This window comes from Corvus brachyrhynchos, unplaced genomic scaffold, assembly GCF_000691975.1.
Source record: "Corvus brachyrhynchos isolate BGI_N302 unplaced genomic scaffold, ASM69197v1 scaffold115, whole genome shotgun sequence".
NCBI classification, from domain to species: Eukaryota; Metazoa; Chordata; class Aves; order Passeriformes; family Corvidae; genus Corvus; species Corvus brachyrhynchos.
The window spans coordinates 13,201,943-13,221,516 of record NW_008239553.1 but is presented as its reverse complement, the minus strand read 5'-3'; the positions used below and the strand labels follow the sequence as shown (position 1 = coordinate 13,221,516).

General features: G+C 42.8%; 2 protein-coding genes across 3 annotated transcripts; one reads left to right on the top strand and one right to left on the bottom strand.

The window, feature by feature from the left end:
* Nucleotides 1–3,075: 3,075 nt before the first annotated feature.
* PLEK2 (pleckstrin 2) lies at nucleotides 3,076–14,752 on the top strand. Of its 2 annotated transcripts, XM_008639537.2 has the most exons (9): nucleotides 3,078–3,692; nucleotides 6,231–6,395; nucleotides 7,383–7,564; nucleotides 8,286–8,377; nucleotides 8,716–8,903; nucleotides 9,443–9,544; nucleotides 10,850–10,933; nucleotides 12,028–12,106; nucleotides 13,278–14,752. In XM_008639537.2, the coding sequence occupies exons 1-9, from the start codon at nucleotides 3,642–3,644 to the stop codon at nucleotides 13,403–13,405; spliced, it is 1,071 nt and encodes a 356-aa protein (XP_008637759.2). In that variant the 5' UTR covers nucleotides 3,078–3,641; the 3' UTR covers nucleotides 13,406–14,752. The 2 variants fall into 2 exon arrangements, with proteins under 2 accessions (XP_017597786.1, XP_008637759.2); XM_017742297.1 differs by lacking the exon at nucleotides 6,231–6,395 and having other exon boundaries at nucleotides 3,076–3,692.
* On the bottom strand, nucleotides 14,695–19,272 carry LOC103620812 (galectin-related protein A). Its single transcript, XM_008639536.2, has 5 exons — nucleotides 18,845–19,272; nucleotides 16,982–17,070; nucleotides 16,035–16,209; nucleotides 15,487–15,670; nucleotides 14,695–14,963 (listed from the first exon to the last, which is right to left on the bottom strand). The coding sequence occupies exons 1-4, from the start codon at nucleotides 18,866–18,868 to the stop codon at nucleotides 15,527–15,529; spliced, it is 432 nt and encodes a 143-aa protein (XP_008637758.1). The 5' UTR covers nucleotides 18,869–19,272; the 3' UTR covers nucleotides 14,695–14,963; nucleotides 15,487–15,526.
* Nucleotides 19,273–19,574: the final 302 nt, after the last annotated feature.

Genomic DNA, 19,574 nt, shown 5'->3' with positions numbered 1-19,574 from the left:
TCCTGCTGTTCATTAGCTACTGTGCTGTTTGCTGAACTGTAATCACAAGGCCAACATCTCCACTTGCACTAAGCATAGTCAATGGAAGGGAAGAGGACAGGTATACCTGTGGACAGGACTTGGCCTGATATGTTAGTTGTAAGGATCTCAGTTTGACTTTCCTACCTCAAATTGATTTTCTAAGATTGACAGCTTGGAAACAGTAAGGACTCATTAATGCAAAAATCCAACCCAAACAGTTATAGTGGCTCAGGTCAGGCACAGAGTCTGGTAACACACAGCCCGGTATCCTGTTTCTGATGAGGGGAAATAGTGGTTTCTAAAGAAGTGGTGCCCTTGGGGCTGTTGTGGTTTGTCTGGTTTTTAGTACAGTGACAATTTCTTGCTGTCTTCTCTCTGATTTTGGCCCACAGGATTTTTTTTAGGTGCAGTGAAGCTGGTGTGTTCTTCATAGCAGAATCTGCACTTTGATTTTCAAGAGTCTAGGCAATGAAACAACTGTTTCCAAATACTTGCACCTTTCTACAGTTAATTTTTAAATTGCTGTTATGTCAGAATACTATTGAATGCTTGTTGTCTTTCACTTTTATCTAGAAATGTTTCATCATGCTTTATTTTGATGTGGTTTGTTTTCATCATATTTCCTAATCCACTAAAGGAACTAAATATTTAATGAGAGTGCTACACTGGAGGGCAAAGTCCTAAGAAGCTGCTTTGAAAACTGTGGTGTCTGTAATACCCCAATGCTGTGTGTGACATGATGATACACGCTGGGCATGGCAGAGCATGGGACGGGGTTTTCCTTTGGGCAGGTTCCCTTAATCTCAGCTGTGTGGCTTCTTGAAGGACTGAACGGGAGGTACCAGCAGGGTCTGCCAGCTGAAAGAGCACAGCCTGCACTCAGAACTGTGGAGGCTGTTCCTCCCTCCCCTGTAACCCTGAGTAGCATCCTGTGATCTTGAAGCCGGCTCTTCCTGGCCATTCTATTTCAAATTCTACAGCATATAAAGTATTTGGGGGTCACTTCAAAGGGAAGAAAATGTGAAGCACTTAACTGTCCTTTTTCTGTTGTACTACTACACTGACATGTGGAAAACACTCTGAAGGGAATCTGAGGAAATGGGTACTCTTCAGTAGTTTTAAGTCCCACAGAAGATTTGATGTAGAGCTCCCTAAGTTTATACAGATCGAAGCATGTCCTTTCCCACCGGAAGCGTTCAATGCCAGAACTTGCATTCCCAGCCCATGCATGAATAGGACAGCCCGGGTCCACTGACTCATTTTATACGACCTGACCATGAAAGATCTGTGTTTACTCAGCCTCAGGAGCAATACAGGGGCAGTTTTTCAGCCTCGATTAACTACAGAATGAGACAAGGAGGAAGGGGTGTGTGTATGATAAATATCTGAAGTATTGAAGAAACACTTTGAGTTGAGGTATTGCAGGAAGTGAAGGCTCTATATAAGTAGTTAATACGAAACCTGTTATTTAATGACCAGCTGAAGCAAGATTTGTTTCACCTTTCACCAGCAGTTTGACAATAGAATTCGTTGTTGCTAATGTTAATTTTGCGAAGATACGTCTGCGGGGTCGTGGGTGGTCTGCATGCTGGAGAAAAGGAGCTTGTCAGATCTTCAGCAAGGACTGCTTATGGAGCAATTCTGAGATCACTGTCTGAGCGAGAGCCCCCTGCAAGCTTCTACCTGTCCTCCCTAGCATGAAATAGCACCTTGAATAAATTGCCTGCAGTAACAAGCTGAACAATGTGGAGTCAAACCTCAAATACCAAGCGGTGGAACACTGTATTCCTGAAGCTGGTTATATAAAGAGTGCATGTCCAGGAAATGCATGCAGCAGTAATATCTCTTGTGTACCTGGTCTCAAGGTTTCTTTTTTTTTTTTCCCCTCTTGTGTAATGTAATGTACAAAACTTGGTGAGGTGAAATTTATTTTCTTTTATTTTTCTGCTGAATTTATCAGAGTTTTTTTTCCAAGATTCATCTTCTGAATACAACTTTTATGTACAAATATATATGTGTGTGTGTATATATATATATGCATATATATATATGCAGAGATGGAGATTATTTTTTCAATTAACAAAAATATATTTGGTTAAGTTCTGCTTTATTTTAAGGCTACAGTAATACTAAAAAAAATTACAAAATTTTCCATTGGTAACTCAAAATATTACATACCAGCAGCAAAAAGTGTTCTGTTACTGTACTGACTTTAGGTGGACTGAAGAATGAACATACTGGGATATGACTTACTGAGCCGGTTGCCTCGATGCTGCCTGCCTTTTCCCAAGAGGCAAAAGGTCTGCAGTAGAAGCTACATAGGTAACTTCTGCTTTTGAAATCTCAGCCAGCATGTTTTCTCTTTATACAGAATCAACTTTTCTAATTTCCAGCATTGTTTAGTCACCCATTGTATTCTCACAGCCTCTGCAGGACTCTTCTCTGGGTTGTCTCCAGTACAGTGCTGGTTTCAATTCTTCAGTGTCTTGCTATTCCTAGCTAAAAGTTATAAAAATGTATAAAGAAATTATTTGTTTGTTCCTTTTCCTTGGTGCATGAAAGTGTGCCCCATGATATTTTAGTCACTTCGTCTTACTGACCTCTGGACTCTTTACATAGCAACGAGTGCTTTTGTTTATTTGCTATACTCTACCCTGTATTTCTTATCACAGCTCATAACTCTGCCCACATATATCACCTTAATTTTAGTGAGAGTCATGGAATGCTGACAGAATAGCAAAGGCTATTACTTCTGAACAGCAGCACTCTGAATTATTAATACTGGTTTACTTCATCAGGACAAGATTTGATAAATCTATCAAAAGAGATTTGTCATGGCAGCTGAAGTCTTTAAAAATACAATAAACATCTGAGATTGTATATGGACACAAAAGACACTCTGTTTCAGAGGCATTCAGGAGGTACAAGAGGTCACTGCAATGTTCATGGATCAGGCTGCTTTACTAAAAGCCTGCTTCCGTAGAGATTTAAGATATTAGGTTGAGAATCTGGGTTTATATACTGAGGGGTCACTGAAAGTAGAGTGGACTTGTAGGTGCTTTGGAGCTTATTTAGGAAAATAAATTTTTAGCAAAAGAAGTTACTTTAAGATTTGTAAAAGTCACCTTGTAATCACAATATCCTATGTGTTACAAGCTGTGCTGATCTCTAGAACTTCTGAGAGATGTGTTTGTTAGATGAGAAATTTTAAGTGGTAGTTGTTTAGTCTGAAGTTTTGAGGAATGTGGTTTTAAAATTCTGCTTCCCCCTCCCATGCAATACCTGATTTGTCATTTTCTAGCTGCTTATATTGGCCAGCTCACTCGGTGGTGGTTTTTTGCTCTACTAAATTCTGTGAAATTCTTTCAAGATCCTTTTTAGACATCCCTTTGTTTTATTTCCCCGAGGGCAGGTAATATATCAGAGCCAGCTCGCTGTTTAACTAATGTCTCACAGGTAGGGAGGGAGGGAAAAAAAAACAGGGAAGGGAGAGTGCGTCACATTGGAGGAGGAGGGGAGCAAAGAAAAATGAACTTTCTTAAACAAATCATGTGCAGACGGACAGACTGCCAGGGCTCAGGCAATTCTCTGCGGGGGCTCTGCTCTTTTCCCTGCTGGCTATGATGGAGGAAGAAGCTGGAGTGCTGAAGGAGGGCTTCCTCGTCAAACGGGTGAGTGCTCTGGTTCCCCCCCGTGCTGCTCTGCTCAAACGTGGAAGCAGCTCCTGAGCAGGGACTGCAGCGAGCCAGGGCTCTGGCAAGGCAGCCTGTTGGGTGCTGGGTCGGAGGGGCTCCTGCCTGCTCCTGGGAAAGGAGCTCCTCCAGGTTTGTGCAGATGCCTGCTAGGGAAGCTGCATGAACTGCAGCTATTCGCTACCCACCCGCAAGTTTCCCCGTGCTGGCATTTCTGTAGAGGAAGGTGAATTAGCCATCAGGATGACTCAGGGCTTAGAAAGCCAATATGTCTGCACCTCGCACACACCCCTGCAAGGAGCACGTCCGAGGCAGCAGTGGGGGTGAGCAGCGAAGGATGGCGAGACAGAAGAAGTTCTGACAGTCGGTTAAGATAGCTTGTGCATTTTTCAGTGACCTGTCTGTGCAGGGTTTCCCATTTCATATGAAAGAATGGAGAACAGATTATTCTTTTTAAAGGGGATCAGGGCAATGCAAACTTAAAAATGTGCTTGAAATAACTTCTTTTTTCCATACTCCTCAAGCAGTGCTGTAAGAAAATTTTAGCCAAAATGTGGTGAAAAAAGCTGAAAGATTTCAACCTTCCCAGTACTTCTCCCTGTAGGACCAAGTCAGTCATTGCTGGAACACAAGGAGGCAATTTAGCAAGGGACATAAACTGCTTTTAGTATCAAGACCCTGTCTCAATGATTAATATGGTCCTTGATTTCACAGAGAAAAATGTGATTCAGAGGTTTGTTCAAAGCTTTGCCACGCCTTGGGAAATGCTTTTCTACAGTACGTGGCAGTGTTTCTGGTGCTAACATGAAGGTAATCCTGGTCAGGAGCTTTCCTGGCAGGACTCCCAGCCAGTTGGCCAGCCAGCCACTAGCCATATGAAGTTCTATGTGGAGCAAGGGCAGAGCAGTCCCAGCTCCCAGTCTCCTCCCTGGGCTACAGGTGTTCTTTTTGCCTCTTTAGTGACTACTGAATTCAAATGGGAAGCCAAGGCACCGAGTGTGTGAGAGGAGCAGGTTATCGGCAGCACACAGAGCTGTGACTAGCACAGTCTGTACAACATCGCCCAGATACACAGCTTGATAGGAAGGAGACCACAAAGAGGATGACTAAAGGAAACTGAGGGACAAGGGAACCTGGGATTCACAGAGGAAAAAGGAGGAAGGTATAGGATCAGGTAAAGAAAATAGAGCTTTCTTGAGAAGAGAACAGAAGCAAAGGGATTATCTAATTGCATTATAAATGACAGAATTATGTACTGTAATGCATTATAAATATAAAATGAATGTGTGGAATTCAGGTAAAGATAAAGAAAAAAAGGTAAGGTGACCTCCTGAGAAAAGAGAACATTTTCTAGAAGGAAAGAATAGAGCCATAGCAAAGAACATACAGGAAAAATGGCCAAGTAACTTTACAACAGGTGAAAAAAATCACTGAGGAACGCAAAGGAAAGGAGAGAACAAACACAAGTTAGATAAATTGTATTTAGTATGGGCTAGAAGACATTGGATCTATAGTGCCCTGGATTTTAGAGACTCGTTACTCCACCTTTACTTGGAAATTGCTGGGTTTCCCCTTTATTTACAGAGAACTAATGAGCTTTAATTCATGCCACAACTGGACCTTACATGTTTCTTTCTTCTCACCATGCTCACCCTGTCCCAGGTGCCAGAGCTTTCTTTACCCCCTGCTTTGCCTGCTGGCTGTAACACTCCATCACCTGTAGAAACACAAGTCAGCTCTTTGCACAGCAAAGCTGGACCAGACACCATCAGACAGGACTGAGCCTGCCAGTGCCAGCCCTCACTGGCTTTGCTGTCCTTTAACCAGACTAAAGAGAGCTGGGGGCTGTTTACAGAGGGAAAATAGGAGGATTTGTCTGTATTGTCATATAATCCATGAGGCATTCAACAGCAGCCTTCATTCAGTCTTTTGTCTTTAAAAAGCATATTTCCTTTACAGGAAACAGGAGCACAGGGAATGTTTTAGCCCAGGAGATTGGAGGCAGGTACGATTGAAATGAACTTCTCATTAGCAGTAAGTGGGGGATGTAAGGAAAAGCGAATTCACCCAGCAAAGTGTTTGCAAAACCACTTGGCACCTAGAGCCACATCAAAATGAAAGAGAAAAAGACACCACCCAGGGTCACCAGAGAGGAGGAGCTAGTTGCTAAGAGCCTTCACACATTTCAGATTTAGCCCTGTTGCTGCCTGTGCTGTCAGCAGACAGGTGTGCAGCTACATCAGCTCTTTGGGATAATTCATGTGAGCTTTTACATGAAACAATTCTTGCCAGCAAAGAAGTTCTCCTGGCTGAAGAAAGAGCAAAGCACTTTTCTATTCCTCTATGATTTTATAGTGATGGAGCTGTGCTATTTTGTTACTTGAAATGTGTATTTCAGGGAGAACAGGACTCAGGATGACTTCTTGTGCTTCGTTTCATACAAGAAGCCAAGAAGAAAATATGGTCATTTCTCAGTTCTTGTGTTAAAATAAGCTATGTGGATTTCTTGCCCTCCAGGGACATGTTGTTCGTAACTGGAAAGTGAGATGGTTCGTTCTGCTTCAGGATAAGCTGCTGTATTACAAAATTGAAGGAGGCAAGAAGGAGCCTTCTCCAAAGGGCAGGATCCTTTTGGATGGCTGCACTATTACTTGTCCATGCCTGGAATATGAGAACAGACCGGTATGACTGGGAAAAAAATCTCTTCTCTATGTCACTCACTTTCTGACTTCTTCCTATCTTCTTCTCTCCTCCTGGCTTCTTTGATTACTGCAACCATACCACCGGGGTGTTTCCGGAATTAGGACCAGCCAAAAGCAAGCTGCCGCTAGCAGTGTAACCAGGACAAGCACTGAACTCCCTCATTTTGTCTTTGTTCTTCCCTGTGCCCAAATGTGAGTCACAGCTATTAACAAAAAAACCCCAACCCCAACCACTACTCCTGTGCACACAGTGAGGAGAAGAAATGCAAATGCATCAGCCCAACAGTGTGTGGAGAGAGGACATGAACAGCTCAATAAAATCTGAGGAGGGTGGAGAAAAAGGGAAGCATCATCTGTGGTAGTTGTCTTAAATCCTGGGTATCCATGGGGTGCTCCCAGGCAGCCAGATCAGGCTCCTTTTTCCTTCACCAATGGAATACTGCTGCTGTAGAAACTTTCCAGCAAGACGACTCTGGAAGAAAAAGTGCCTCCTCTGTTTCTCTGCTCACCCATGGGCAGCAGCAATGCAGATTTCCCATGTGTGGGGCCACAATGGAAATTACTTTGGGAATTGCTGACTATTTCAGTACTTCTCATGGCAGAAAGAGCCAAATGAAGAGTTTGCAGTTGTCGAGATCTGGATGTGAAAATCTCTACAGTCAGCAGCACACTCCTGTGTAATCCAGTATCTGTGTGGTCTGCTCTCTTCTAAGTACCAGGAGCATGCAGACCATGTTTATCTGAAAACCTAGGGATTTGAGGGGGATAGAAGCCAAAAAAAAAATAAAACCAAAACAACCCAGAGTTGTGCCCACCATCCTTCTGAACAAGAATTGCTCTGAACTGCTCAGGTGGGATACACTATCAGAGTTATCTGTGTCACTTGGGCCAGTGCGAAAAAAAAGCAAAATGCAAGAGTAGGGAAATTGCTAAATGATGTTATTGCTTTGTACTTCTTTCTCCACAGCTACTCATCAAACTAAAGACAAAAACCAATACAGACTATTTCCTTGAATGTTGCTCCAGGGAGGAACGTGATTCTTGGGCTTTGGACATCACTGGAGCTATTCATGCTGGTCACCCAGTACAGGTACAAGAACTTCACAGAATGAAGAACTCTTTCAAACTGCTAGAAAATATCAGCCTCCAGTAAGTGTATATGATTTCTCATTCTGTTGTTGCTGTAGTTTGCAAAGTGCCTGAGTTGATGGATGGGGAGGATCAAGGGAAGCTCCTTTCTTCACAGATCTGCTCCTGTGTGGCCAGGAACCTCTAAACTGGCTGTGCTGTCCTAGGTTTGCACATACTTTTGCCAGGGAACGCACTTTTTCCTGACCATTACGTTTTGGGATTATGTGGGTTCTGCACAGGCACCTCACTGCTGGCTTGAAGACCTTCCTAGTCAGCTGCAGATGCTCTCACTGGGGAGATGTATTACCTCAAAAGATGTAACATCAGGGAAGCAGTGGGTGGTGACTTTGTGCCTTGTTCGTTTTCAACCAACAATTGCAATCCAGACTAGGATTTTTAGGGTGTGTCATCTTAAATAAAAGGAATCAGAGAACAGATTAAGAAACAGAAGAATTACATTAATTTGATTTGTGTTGAGCAGGTAAGTCAGGCTGACTATAGATCAGCTTGAAGTGCTTTAAATTGAAAGATAACTTTGTGAGGCACCTTGTTTAGTGCTGCTATTGGGAGAATAAAGTTTTCCTGGAATGTACTTAGGACTGCTTCTGGGGCAGTACCTAGAATAATTCCCATCTTTATGTGGGTAATCATGAGGACATCCCAGGCACTGACAGAAGTATGCAGGAATTTCTGCCTGTCTTTCTCATCTGCTGATACTGTGCTGTGCTCTCGTTTGCAGCGACATAGTGGAGAGAATGTATGACAGCAGTACTGGAATTAAGCTGACCCGCAATTTGGATCAAGGCAGCAGATACAAAGAGACCTTCACAGGTACACCTACTGCAGACAAAGAGCCACCTCACATCTGATATGCCTCATTGCAGGGACAAAGGAGCTACTGTACTGCCTTCATAGTGGGATAAATTGCGGGATAACCCAGTGGAGCCTGGCAGTGCAGCCAAGCTCTCCAAAACTTTTCCTTCTTGCTCTTTGGACATATGGAAGTACACTTAGAACCCCACACTTTTGGTCAACTCAGCACTTCTCTGACAATCTTTGGGATGGTGCCAAAATGTTTCAACAAGTGAAAACCTGTGTGGCAGGAGACCATTTGCCTTTCCTCAGGAGAGCACACTGTCTTGGTATGAGAACTGCCTTTCTTCCTGCAGGTTCTGCCCTGGTGGACTGGCTCATCTCCAACAGCTTTGCTGTGTCACGATTTGAGGCTGTCACCTTGGCATCCATGCTGATGGATGAGAACTTCATCAGGCCTGTGGGGGTCCGCAGCACAGAGGCCACGCGCTCCAGCGACCCCTCTGAGAAGTTCCTCGATGACTCCACCGCACTATACATGTTTGTAAGTGATGCAGCTGCTGACAGAGGCACCTCCTCTGGCCCTCGTCACACACTTGATTTGGGGTAGTGAGGAGGGGACACACACAGCCTGCAACCAAAGGCAAATGTGCAGGCTGAGAAAGCAAATGCAGAAGGAGCAGCTCTAGGCTTTTAGTAGTACTAACACTGGCACTTTTGCTGGAGCCAAATAGCTACATGGATATGGAGGGATCTACAAATTACATAATTAGGCATTAAAAGAGGTGTGTCCCTGGAGTGCAGTGCTGTGTCTGCATGTATTGGAGGCAGTGCTGTAGTTATGCTACAGCTCAAGGCCACAGTGCTTCTACCCAGCATGTGCAGCTTTACAGCTGTAATTTGTTGCCTGTGAATCTTGGTCCTACAAGGCTGTGCAACAGAGCTATGGAGTAGAATTTACTCAGGAAATATAAGCTAAAAACAGCTAAGGAAAATAAAAGGGAAAATAAAATGCAGAATTTTGTACTTAAAACTCTGTTTAGATTAAAAACAAAAGTGGAAATGTCTTTTCCCTATTTGCAGGCTGAGAGCAGTAAGAAAAATACCAGTTCCAAGGAAGAGGTACATTTTAACATCTCTGAATTAAGTGGCAAAATTGTGAAGCAAGGATTCTTAGTGAAACAGGTAAGCAAAGTCTTGGAACCTGCCCAAGGAAACAAGAAAAATTACAGCTCTTAGGGTTTCTTAGAGAGTAAACGTTGTCTTTGCCATATGATCATGGCTGGAGAGTTGTGCCCAGCAGAACTTGCCCGTCAGTACTTGAGGTCTTGCAGTTAAGAGTATCCAGTTACAAAGAAGTGAACTGTGGAACTTGCTCAGGCAGGATTAATTGGATGTTCTGTACATATTGAGCATATACTGAAAGGTACAAAACAGTATCAAAAGCCGAAGTCCCACACAAACTCCAAATCCTACCAGAGGTGTTACATTCACTTCCAAGCAGAGCCACTGTTCCTTTGGTTCAACCTATCCCATCCAGGTAGAGTGAACAGTGATGATGTTTTGCTGGCCACAGACGAATTTCAAAGCTGAGTAGCTTGACCTTTGTATGAAGTGGACATTTATCTGTGGACATGTGGGTGCTTTGGTGGTGGTGAAATCTTGGTTTTGGGCACAATTACCTGTTGGCAGCAGATCTGACCCTTGGTCTGCAAGGTGTAGTTTCCCATGCTTACTATGAACAAGACGAGGGTCAGTCATGCTCTTTCAGAGCATAATACAGCCACCTGCAAATGGAACCCTACCTGCACTGCATGGCCACACTCTTACTCTGGAGCCTTGTACCCAGAGCCCCAAATTTAGTGTTGTGCAAACTGGATCATCAGATGCTTCCCAACCCTCCCTCCTCCAGCTGCCAGGGCACCACGAGGGTTGGCAGGGCACTGTGGGATCCCCACAGACTGGCAGGGCAGCCTCCCCTCACCACAGGGCACGAGAGCTGCCCAGGAGCTTCTGCCTGTGCTCAGCAGCAGCCAGGGACAGCCCCCAGCAGCCCCAGCACCAAACCTCCAGGGGAGGGGATGCTCACAGGGCCTGGCACAGGCCTGTCAGCAATGAGAGGGCTGCGATGAAAGAGTAAAGAGCTCCAAAAGGACCTGACATAAGCCCCTCAGAGCACACACAGCATGGGCTTTTAATCTGAAACCCATATTTAATCTGAAATTAAAAGCAGGAATCAGGGATATAACCATTTGTTCCTGTCACTCTGCTTTCTTAGTTCTCAGCACAGGTAAGGAAGAGACAATGGAATTATCAATGTATGAAGAAGAAAGATAAGCAGAAGGTGATGGGAATTACCAAGATGTTAGGAAATACTTTTCCTTTTTGGGTCCAAACCCTCTTTTTTGGTATCTATTTATGTCTCCCCTACAGCCTATAGGAAAACGGTCATTTCAGGAGGTAGTAATTTTAATTTTTCCATCTTGCCAGGGGCACAAGAGGAAAAACTGGAAGGTGAGAAAATTTGTTTTGAGAGTTGATCCTGCTTTTTTGCACTACTATGATCCCACCAAGGTATGTGAGTGGGAAGTTACCCTCCCCAGAAATCCTTTTAGAGACATAAACATTATAAAGAAGATACAATTATGCTGTAAATGTTTCTATCACCCTGGGTTCCTCCATCCATTTCCTGGGGAATTAGACCTCTCTGGCCTTACCCTAAGAGGTTGTCCTTGTAGGATTTTGTATCCCTGCATCTTCTGTCTTGTCTTTTTCCTGTGAGATTCCTTTTCCTTAGCTGAGTGGCAGCAGTCTTCTTGGGATTGGTCTTTTGCTGTACCCTCACAGTCTGGGACCATGGTCCTGCAGGGTTTCTTTCTGGGTTGTGATCTTTCTGGGCGGAAATCCCACCACTTGAGGATCATACTGGCACTGGGATTTTTTACATTCTTATTCCAGCATTGAATAGCGTCTCCTTAATGCCAAAGTATTTATAGGAATTTCTACTACTCAGTTTTAAACTTTCTCATAGAACAGTAGAACTTACCTTCATGAATATAATAATCAATGTGAGCAAGTCAGATACTTATGGTAGCACAAAGCCCAACAGGATTGCAAGAACATGTATAGAAATGCTTTATGTGACTTTTAAAGAAGACAAAAGCAACATCCCAGTGAAAAGAGCTTATGGAGCTAATTCATTTTTTGTTTCCTCTTCCTTCATGGATTTTTTTCACTGCAACTTATTCTCGTAATGCTATAAGCTGAAACTGCAGAACCTGAAGGCAAGAAACAAGAGTGCTAGCCAACTACGGAAAACAGTCAGATTTTTCCCATATAGTCTCAGTGAAAAGCAGCAAGCAATACTTACAGAAATATATACAATTCAACATATTGCTGTTGATAAAACCATACATACGTTTGAAATGTGATTGCCTACCCTTGTGCTTTTAACTGATTTATACCACGCCCAGCTACATCAGAGAAACATCTGAGACTGAAACAATACAGTAATGCATTTAACTACATGTTCTAATTGATTTATCTTGGGACATGCCTGGAAAAACTGGCATTATGTCTCCAACTTCATAAAAGTAATGCACGTGCTCTGGGAAATTATTTTAATGATGATATTTTCCAGCTAAGCCTTGTTTCCTTTTTCTTTGCAGGAAGAAAACAAACCAGTAGGTGGATTCTCTCTTCGTGGCTGTCTTGTCTCAGCTCTGGAGGACAATGGAGTCCCAGCAGGTGAGAATGAGCCTCTAAATGTCCATACATTTATATTTATGCCGTAGCAATACAGTCTTTGGGTGTGGGTTTGTATGTATGGTTGCTTGTATGCACAAGTGGGCTGACCTTTCATTTCCCTTTGCAAGCAAGGGCAGAGGCACGTCCCAAATCCCTGTACTGCTGGGTTGTCCACACCAAAGGGGATTTTTTTTTAAGCGTTATTTCCACATATCTTGGGTGTTCCCTTTATATGGGCTTTTCTTAGTCATATGACCTCTGAGACAGTCCTAGGACTGAATAATATTCCAGAGTTAACAGACAAATAGAAAACACCTTCTTTTTGGGCGTTTTTTATCTCAAAGTCTTGAGGCATCCTCTGATGCCATTCCTTTTCTGTGTCCTCTCTACTTATGCTGTTACCTTTTCCTTCCTGAAAAGAACCCAAATGTAGGGGAGATATAAAGACAGCAATACAAAACCAGTTCTGCTGGAGCATGGGCTTAGTTCAGACATTTGTCTAGAACCTCAGCCTCACAGATAAGTGTTTCTGTTGTTCAAGGAATATGTTTTATGACAGTAAGTACAATGTGTAGATATAAAATACAGAACATCTTTCTAAAGAGAAGGTCTGAAAATGTTCTGGTCTGGGGGCAGGGGGACATGATGAACAACAGAGATCCTTGGTAAGAGGAACCCAGCTATGGGCAGGAGAAAATCTGATCTACTGTGCAAACTGGTAGGGGTTCATCATTCCAGTGTATAACTCAAATAATAGTCTTCACCTAAACAGAGACTATTTTAGGTATGTTGTAGAGTGCACAGTAGTTCATACAATCTATGGCAGGAATGTGTGTATCTTTATTTTCATAGAACCACAGAATCACCAAATGGTTTGGGTTGGAAAGGACCCCAATGATCACCAAGCTCCAACCCCCCTGCCATGGACAGGGTCAACTTCCACTTAAGCTGTTTGCTCAAAGCCCTATCCAAACTGGCCTTGAACACTTCCAGGGGTTTTGAAGAGGGAAATCAAAGACTCAAGAGCTTTAGATGTCTTACTCATAATAAAAAGGAAAGATTTGATTCCCTAATTCACGAAATTCAAATTCTTCCATATGAAGCTTCGTATCTGCCAGAAAGATTTTCTCTGTGCACCCTCCTCATCTGTCGGGTTTTTTTTTCTCTGCAGGAGTGAAGGGCAATGTGCAAGGCAACCTCTTCAAAATCATCACCAAAAATGATATTCATTATTACATCCAGGCCAGCTCCAAGGCAGAGCGAGTGCAGTGGATTGAGGCAATCAAACCACTGACATGAGTAATGTGGACTTCATGTCAAATGACAAACTATTTGTGACCAAGCTTCCTGCTCTCATTGTCTGGGAGTGTTGTTTTTCCCTTTATAGTCTATTTTCATTATTTGAATCACCATAACACCTACCAATTCCTGGCAGACCATGTAGACCAAATCATGTAGATCCAGAATAATTCCCCCACCTTGAATTTACCATCTAACCAAGAGATCAAAACAGGTGGATACAGACAAGCAGGGCTTTACAAAGAAACTACGAGATATTCCAAGATGGAAGAAAAGGATCTTTTGTACAAGTATTCAGTCTATGTCTGACAGATCCAGGTTGTGCTTTATCTTAAAGCAGAATTGTCTTGCTCCTTTCCCCTTTATAAAGGGGCTCATAAACTTAATTTGTTAAGACTGAAACAGCTAAGTAATGAAAGGTGCTGGTGTCTGAGAATGCCTTTCTTGGTATATGACACGAATCTTGTGCTAAGCCACAGTCCAGCTGCCAGGATAATATACACTGCAAAACAAACAAGGGGTCTGTCTGTCCATCCATCTGCTCTACTATTTAGTTCTCTGTTAGACTGGAAAAGAACAAAGAGTCTTCCTCTCCACCATACAGCTTACTCTTCTGTTGGTAATGCCCCACAGCAGAACAGGATCCTGAGTATCAAATCAGACCAGTGGAAATTCCAGACAATTTCTGGTGCTGAATATACTGGAAGAAATCACTCAGCCATAAAAGCAAGACTTTTCCTTCTGATTATTACTGTAAGTCCATTTATGTTGGAGCACCATTTGGACAGAGAACTATAGTAGCAGTCCTCACTATTGCTTTTTCTATCTTAAGTCATTATTTTTCCATTATTTGTCTACTAACCTTGTCTTTGAAATCATTAAATATAAAAGAAAAACCCAAACCAGTGCATTTGAATATCCCGTGCTTTTCAGAGACATGATTCTTCTCAGAGGGCAGGTTTGAGTATATGAAAAATAATGGTTTCATTCACTGTAATTTTAGATTTATATATAAACTGAGACACCAGAGGGTAAAATGTAATGTAGGAAATTATTCAAACACATGATCGGCCTGCTGATACACTATTTTCATAAAATTGCTTGTTTTATGAGTACCTGTATGTGACAGCCAGACTCTGCAGAGCCTTCAAAAATGCAGCATGCTATATATCTTCCCTGAAGTCATGGAGGAATTTGATAATCTGCTATCCACAGATTCATCTCTGTACAGATGTTTTGTTCTCCAAGTTGTGTACTGAAAAGAAGTCTCTTCATCGCCAAAGGCAGAATATGATACATGCTTGTTTATTTATTAGAATAGCCATGTATTTAGGATTTCACTCAAAAGCTACAGCAATGAAATAACAGTACACTTAAATGCATTCAAATATTTAAGAGTGCTGGTAAAGAAGTTTGCAAGCAAAGGTGCAGTTTTAATTAGATGCAAGAACAGGAATAGGCAGTGCAGTTTAAGCTACAGATACCATTTCCTAGGGCTGGTCCAGAGAAGACTGTGAAATCCACAGCTGTTGAAGCTTTTCAATTCCGGAAAAGCTGCCTGGAAGAGACAAGGATGGTGGTAAGGCATTTACTGCTCTCTGCTGGGAAGCACAGATGGTTTTGTGCTGAGCAGAGCTTCCAGGAAAAGCAATTCACTCCTGATAATGTGAGCCTTGCTGGGCCCATCAGACTCCCTTATTCATTTATAAGAAAATCTCCTGCTTCCATTTCCTCAGACCCACCACCTGCATAATGCTCAGTTCTAGTCACAAGGCTAACAACAGCCACCCACCACAGAGGACTGAGCTCTGCCACCTGGCATGCCTGAGGGGGTAAGGAGGCATAAGGATGTGAGATACCACGTAACATCATAAATCTTGCAGTTTTGAGAGGCCAGAAGTGTATCTCAGCAAATGCTTTGAGATTTATCCAGACCAGCCATAGCTCTGCAATTGCTGAGTGTGTATGGGGAAAAAAAGTGTGTATCTCAAACACATCAGTAAATTAAAAAGATAGAGTTCCCACTCTCCAGAATCAGCCGGGGGAAAAAGACAAAACATTTCTGAGACAAGAAAAAGTACATTTTCCTCTGTCCTCTGGTGATATCATGGTCTCCTTTTTTCAAGCCACTTTGGTAAGCTTGATGTCCCCTGAGATCCGCAAAGCTTTCACCAAGCTCAGAGGCTGAATGCGGTGAGTGAAGTCACAGAGCTGCCGTCCATCAAGCAAGACTCGTATTTGCTGGTGTTCACATAAGAGCTCCATCTGCAATGGAAAAGGACAGGGAAGGGTATTAAAGATCAGCAGCAGGGCTGATTTCAACAGCATGGACTTAGAACTAAATGTCATGGGGATAGCGAAGCACAAAGTCTACCAGTTCTTCTAAAATGCCCCTAATAAATAACCTACCCTCTTCTGAGATTATACTGCAAAGCTCCAGTGAGTACTCTCACTAAGATTAGAGAAAGGGATGCATCTTTCCCATCAGGGCTTGGACTGTTGCTGTCTGTGCCAAACCGTACTAGTTAACCTGGCAATGTCAGTAGTTAGCTGTTTGTGGTCATATACATAGCCTCCAGCCTTTCTCCCCTCCTTTTCTCTACCCTATTCATAGCACCCTAACACTGACCTTGAACGTGTCACCTGCTGTAAATGGAAAGTAGGGAATAGTCTTCTCTTCTCTTCCCCATTTCCCAGCAATTCGTGCATTTCGGGTGATGGATTTCTCACTGAAGTTAACTGTAAATAACAGTCCAACATCTTTGTTTGCATCCACTGGATCACAGAGCAGAGTCACTGAAAAGCTGAAAAAAAGACCAATTAAATTACTGAACTTTCAGAAATGTAAAGGACATGATGGACATGGCAGAAGCTTATAGAGACTAGAGATAGCTGTTGGTTTCATGTCAGACTAAAACACAGGACTTTACAGGCTTAGAAGCTGGAGAAAGGGATGAGACAAGACACTGCTCATCTTTGTTTCCTGCCCCAGTGCCCAGCAGAATGCTAATGATTTCTGATGTTGCTTTCCCTCTCTCTTGACTGAAATCAAATCCTTCAACATGCACTCCTTTGTGTCTTAAAGGAGGTTATGGCATACTCTTCACCAGTAGAAGCAGTGGAGTTGATAGCTGTAGATGCAAAAAAAGTATAATGGTAAGCATAGTTGCTGTTATCCAGATAAAAGACAGCAATGAACCTCTACATCCTGTGCCAAAACCGTTTCTTAAATGGTGTTGATTCCAACCCCCCCACAGACAACCAAGATTCAGGTTGAGAATTGCACTTCTTCCTGGAGGAAAAATGTCACTTGTGTGTTCCCTTCAGTTCACATTAGATAAGGGCAAGAAGTAGAAAATCTTGTCAGGGCAGTCAGAAAGACCAAACGGTGAACTCTTCCCTGACCTTTTAATCTTAGTCTGAGTGCAGAAAAACTAAATAAAGCCATAAATTGTTAATCTGTTTGACTTTCTTCCTTCAAAGAGCACATACCTCCACGAAAGCTTCTGAATTTAGAAGAGAGGTAGGAAGGAGCATGTACAACAGGGTGAAGCCCCCAGCAGTCCCTTCACTTACCTCTTGGGTTTGGAGTGTACCATGCCTATGACTGTGAGTTTCATGGTTGGTCTCAGGCCACCTTTAATTTCACCAACGTACTGCTCCACCTGCAGGGAACAGTGAAAATGGCTGCAGCGGGTCATGCTATGGGTAAACCAGCTATAACAGCTGCTTTGGTCACTTGATATACCTTGGGTTTACTTTTATGTGTACAAAAGAACTTGAAAGTATTTCCAGCCTAAAGTAGTTTTTGTACTCTAATGACACAATAAATCTGGTTGCAGCACTCCAGTTGCTCTGGATGCAGCAGACGAGAGGCTTTGTGGCAGCATGATGTGTGGTGCAGACTCTGCTTGAACCTACTCTGCCACCTCAAACTTGCTACCAGATTTTGGTGTGCTAACTTGGCACCATCAGGCCTTACACCAGGCCAGGCAGCCTCTGCCCTCCACTGTAAAAGCAGCGTAGATGCTGCCCTGCCATGCATGTTGACCACATCCTCACAGGCAATCCCAGTAACACCTGTCCTGTTGTGACAGTGACTTCGAAAAGTCACACTTCTTCAGAGGCAGAAAATGGCTTCTTGGTGGATCTACTTTTGTCCTGTTCACAGAGACCTGTAGTTGCAAGCTCTACACAAAGTTATGTTTGCTTTTTCCAAACAATTCTCTAACAGCTTTGATGGTCAGTGGAGGAACTAATACATAGCTGACATGGAAAGAGAGACCTTGGAAACGATTGCTAGGGATGTTTTGAGGCTTCATTTTCAGAAATGGCTTTAAAATGTAAATGTCAGAATACTGCAGCATGTAATCACTCCCCATGCAGATTCACTTAGAAAGAAGCTGCTATGAAGTGCTAAATGTTATTAGCAACTTGCATAACACTGATAATATTCCAAGGCAATGCATAACAGACCCTGTTTGAGATAAAAAGAGCTTTATCGTTCCAGTGTTCCAAGGTAAAAATTCAGACAGTTTTGCTAGAAGACCTGCACAATATATGCACACAAATTCAAGATTAAAAATGTTTTGCCTATACCTCATTTCCTAGGTTCAATATAGTAGTTGTGTCTTCTGCTAAGATGACCTTATACAATTTATTTTCTCTCTTTGATACTCACACCCAGCTACCTTTAGAGCTTCACAGATATATTAATAAACTTACAATTCCTAACAAGGTCAATATTGGAAGAATAATTTTACAAGTACCTTCAAAAATGACAGCAGTAGTACTGATTGTTAATAATGTACATTTACTCTTGCAAGAGTGGGCAGGTGACTCCAGCAAGTATGTTTTGAACTTTGTAACAGAAGAAAAGCATCAAGCACTTGATATGTCTTACATAAGCAAATGGCTTGTCAAGTGAGGAGTCTGACTGTAGGGAGATACTTCAAACTGGATAAAGCAATTAGAGAGTGAGTAACAAGCATAAAAGATCTCAGGATAAATGAAGTTCATGCTCATGTCCCACTAAAGCTTCTTCCTCGCTTAGAGAAAAGATACAAAATACTACCCCAAACTGAAAGTGCACATTGAGAAATTGTTTGTGTAGAGGTGCACCATAGTAAGTACCATCAGTAAAGGCATAGGGTATCAGAACTGAATAGAACAAATGACAACCACATGGTCTCAACAGTTACAGCTCATCCAGCATGACTGGAGAAAATTCAGAGATGTGACTGCCCACACACCATTTATCTGTAGACACCTATTTAACCGTACAGGTGAAAAATACTCAGGAAGCTGTAGGAAGTAATGAAAGAAACTCCTGCAAGCTTCATGTGGAGTTTATTGGTGGGTCCCAGCACATGCACACAGGCACAGCTCCCATCCCGTATTTTGCGTTCAGGAGCCCAGGGGACTCACTTAGTCACTTACTTTGGCACACCTCTCCTCTGTCATCACCGCTCTCCCTCTTACACTTGCCTCGCCGCAGCAGTCCCCGGAGGAGTTTTTGTTTTGTGTGTCAGGACAAAAGCAAACAAAAACCCCGGAATAAAGGGAGGATGTTGAGGGGGGTCTTATCTCTGCCAAACACTGGCTGGACACCACCCAGCCCAGCAGCTGAGTCACGGCCCTCGGCGCCCCATCCCTCTGGGGGAGGCTCACAAACAGCGCGGTGGGAGGGCAGGGGACGGCCGCAGCCCCGCACGGGAGCGCCGGGTGCGCTCGGTCTGGAGCGGCACCTGGAGCGGCACCTGGAGCGGCACCTACACACTTTTATACCAGTGTTGGAAGTTCCGTGTGAGCGTGCACAGCATCCTCGTAACATACTCGGTACTACATACACATGCTTGTATATGTAATACATACAACCCCCACGTCATTCATTTATTAATATCGATTCTCTCCTCTCTCAAAGGCGTAAATACATAGAAGGGTATATATATATTTATACACAATTTACAGCCTTATATATACACCTACATGTAGGTCTATACACCCTATACATACACCTATATATACTGTATACACAGTAGATGTGTATATATATATTTGTATATATGTGTGGGGGGATGTGTGCATATATATATATATATATATATATATATATATATATATTTATAGGTGTGTATATATATATATATATGTGTCACAGAGAGAGTTG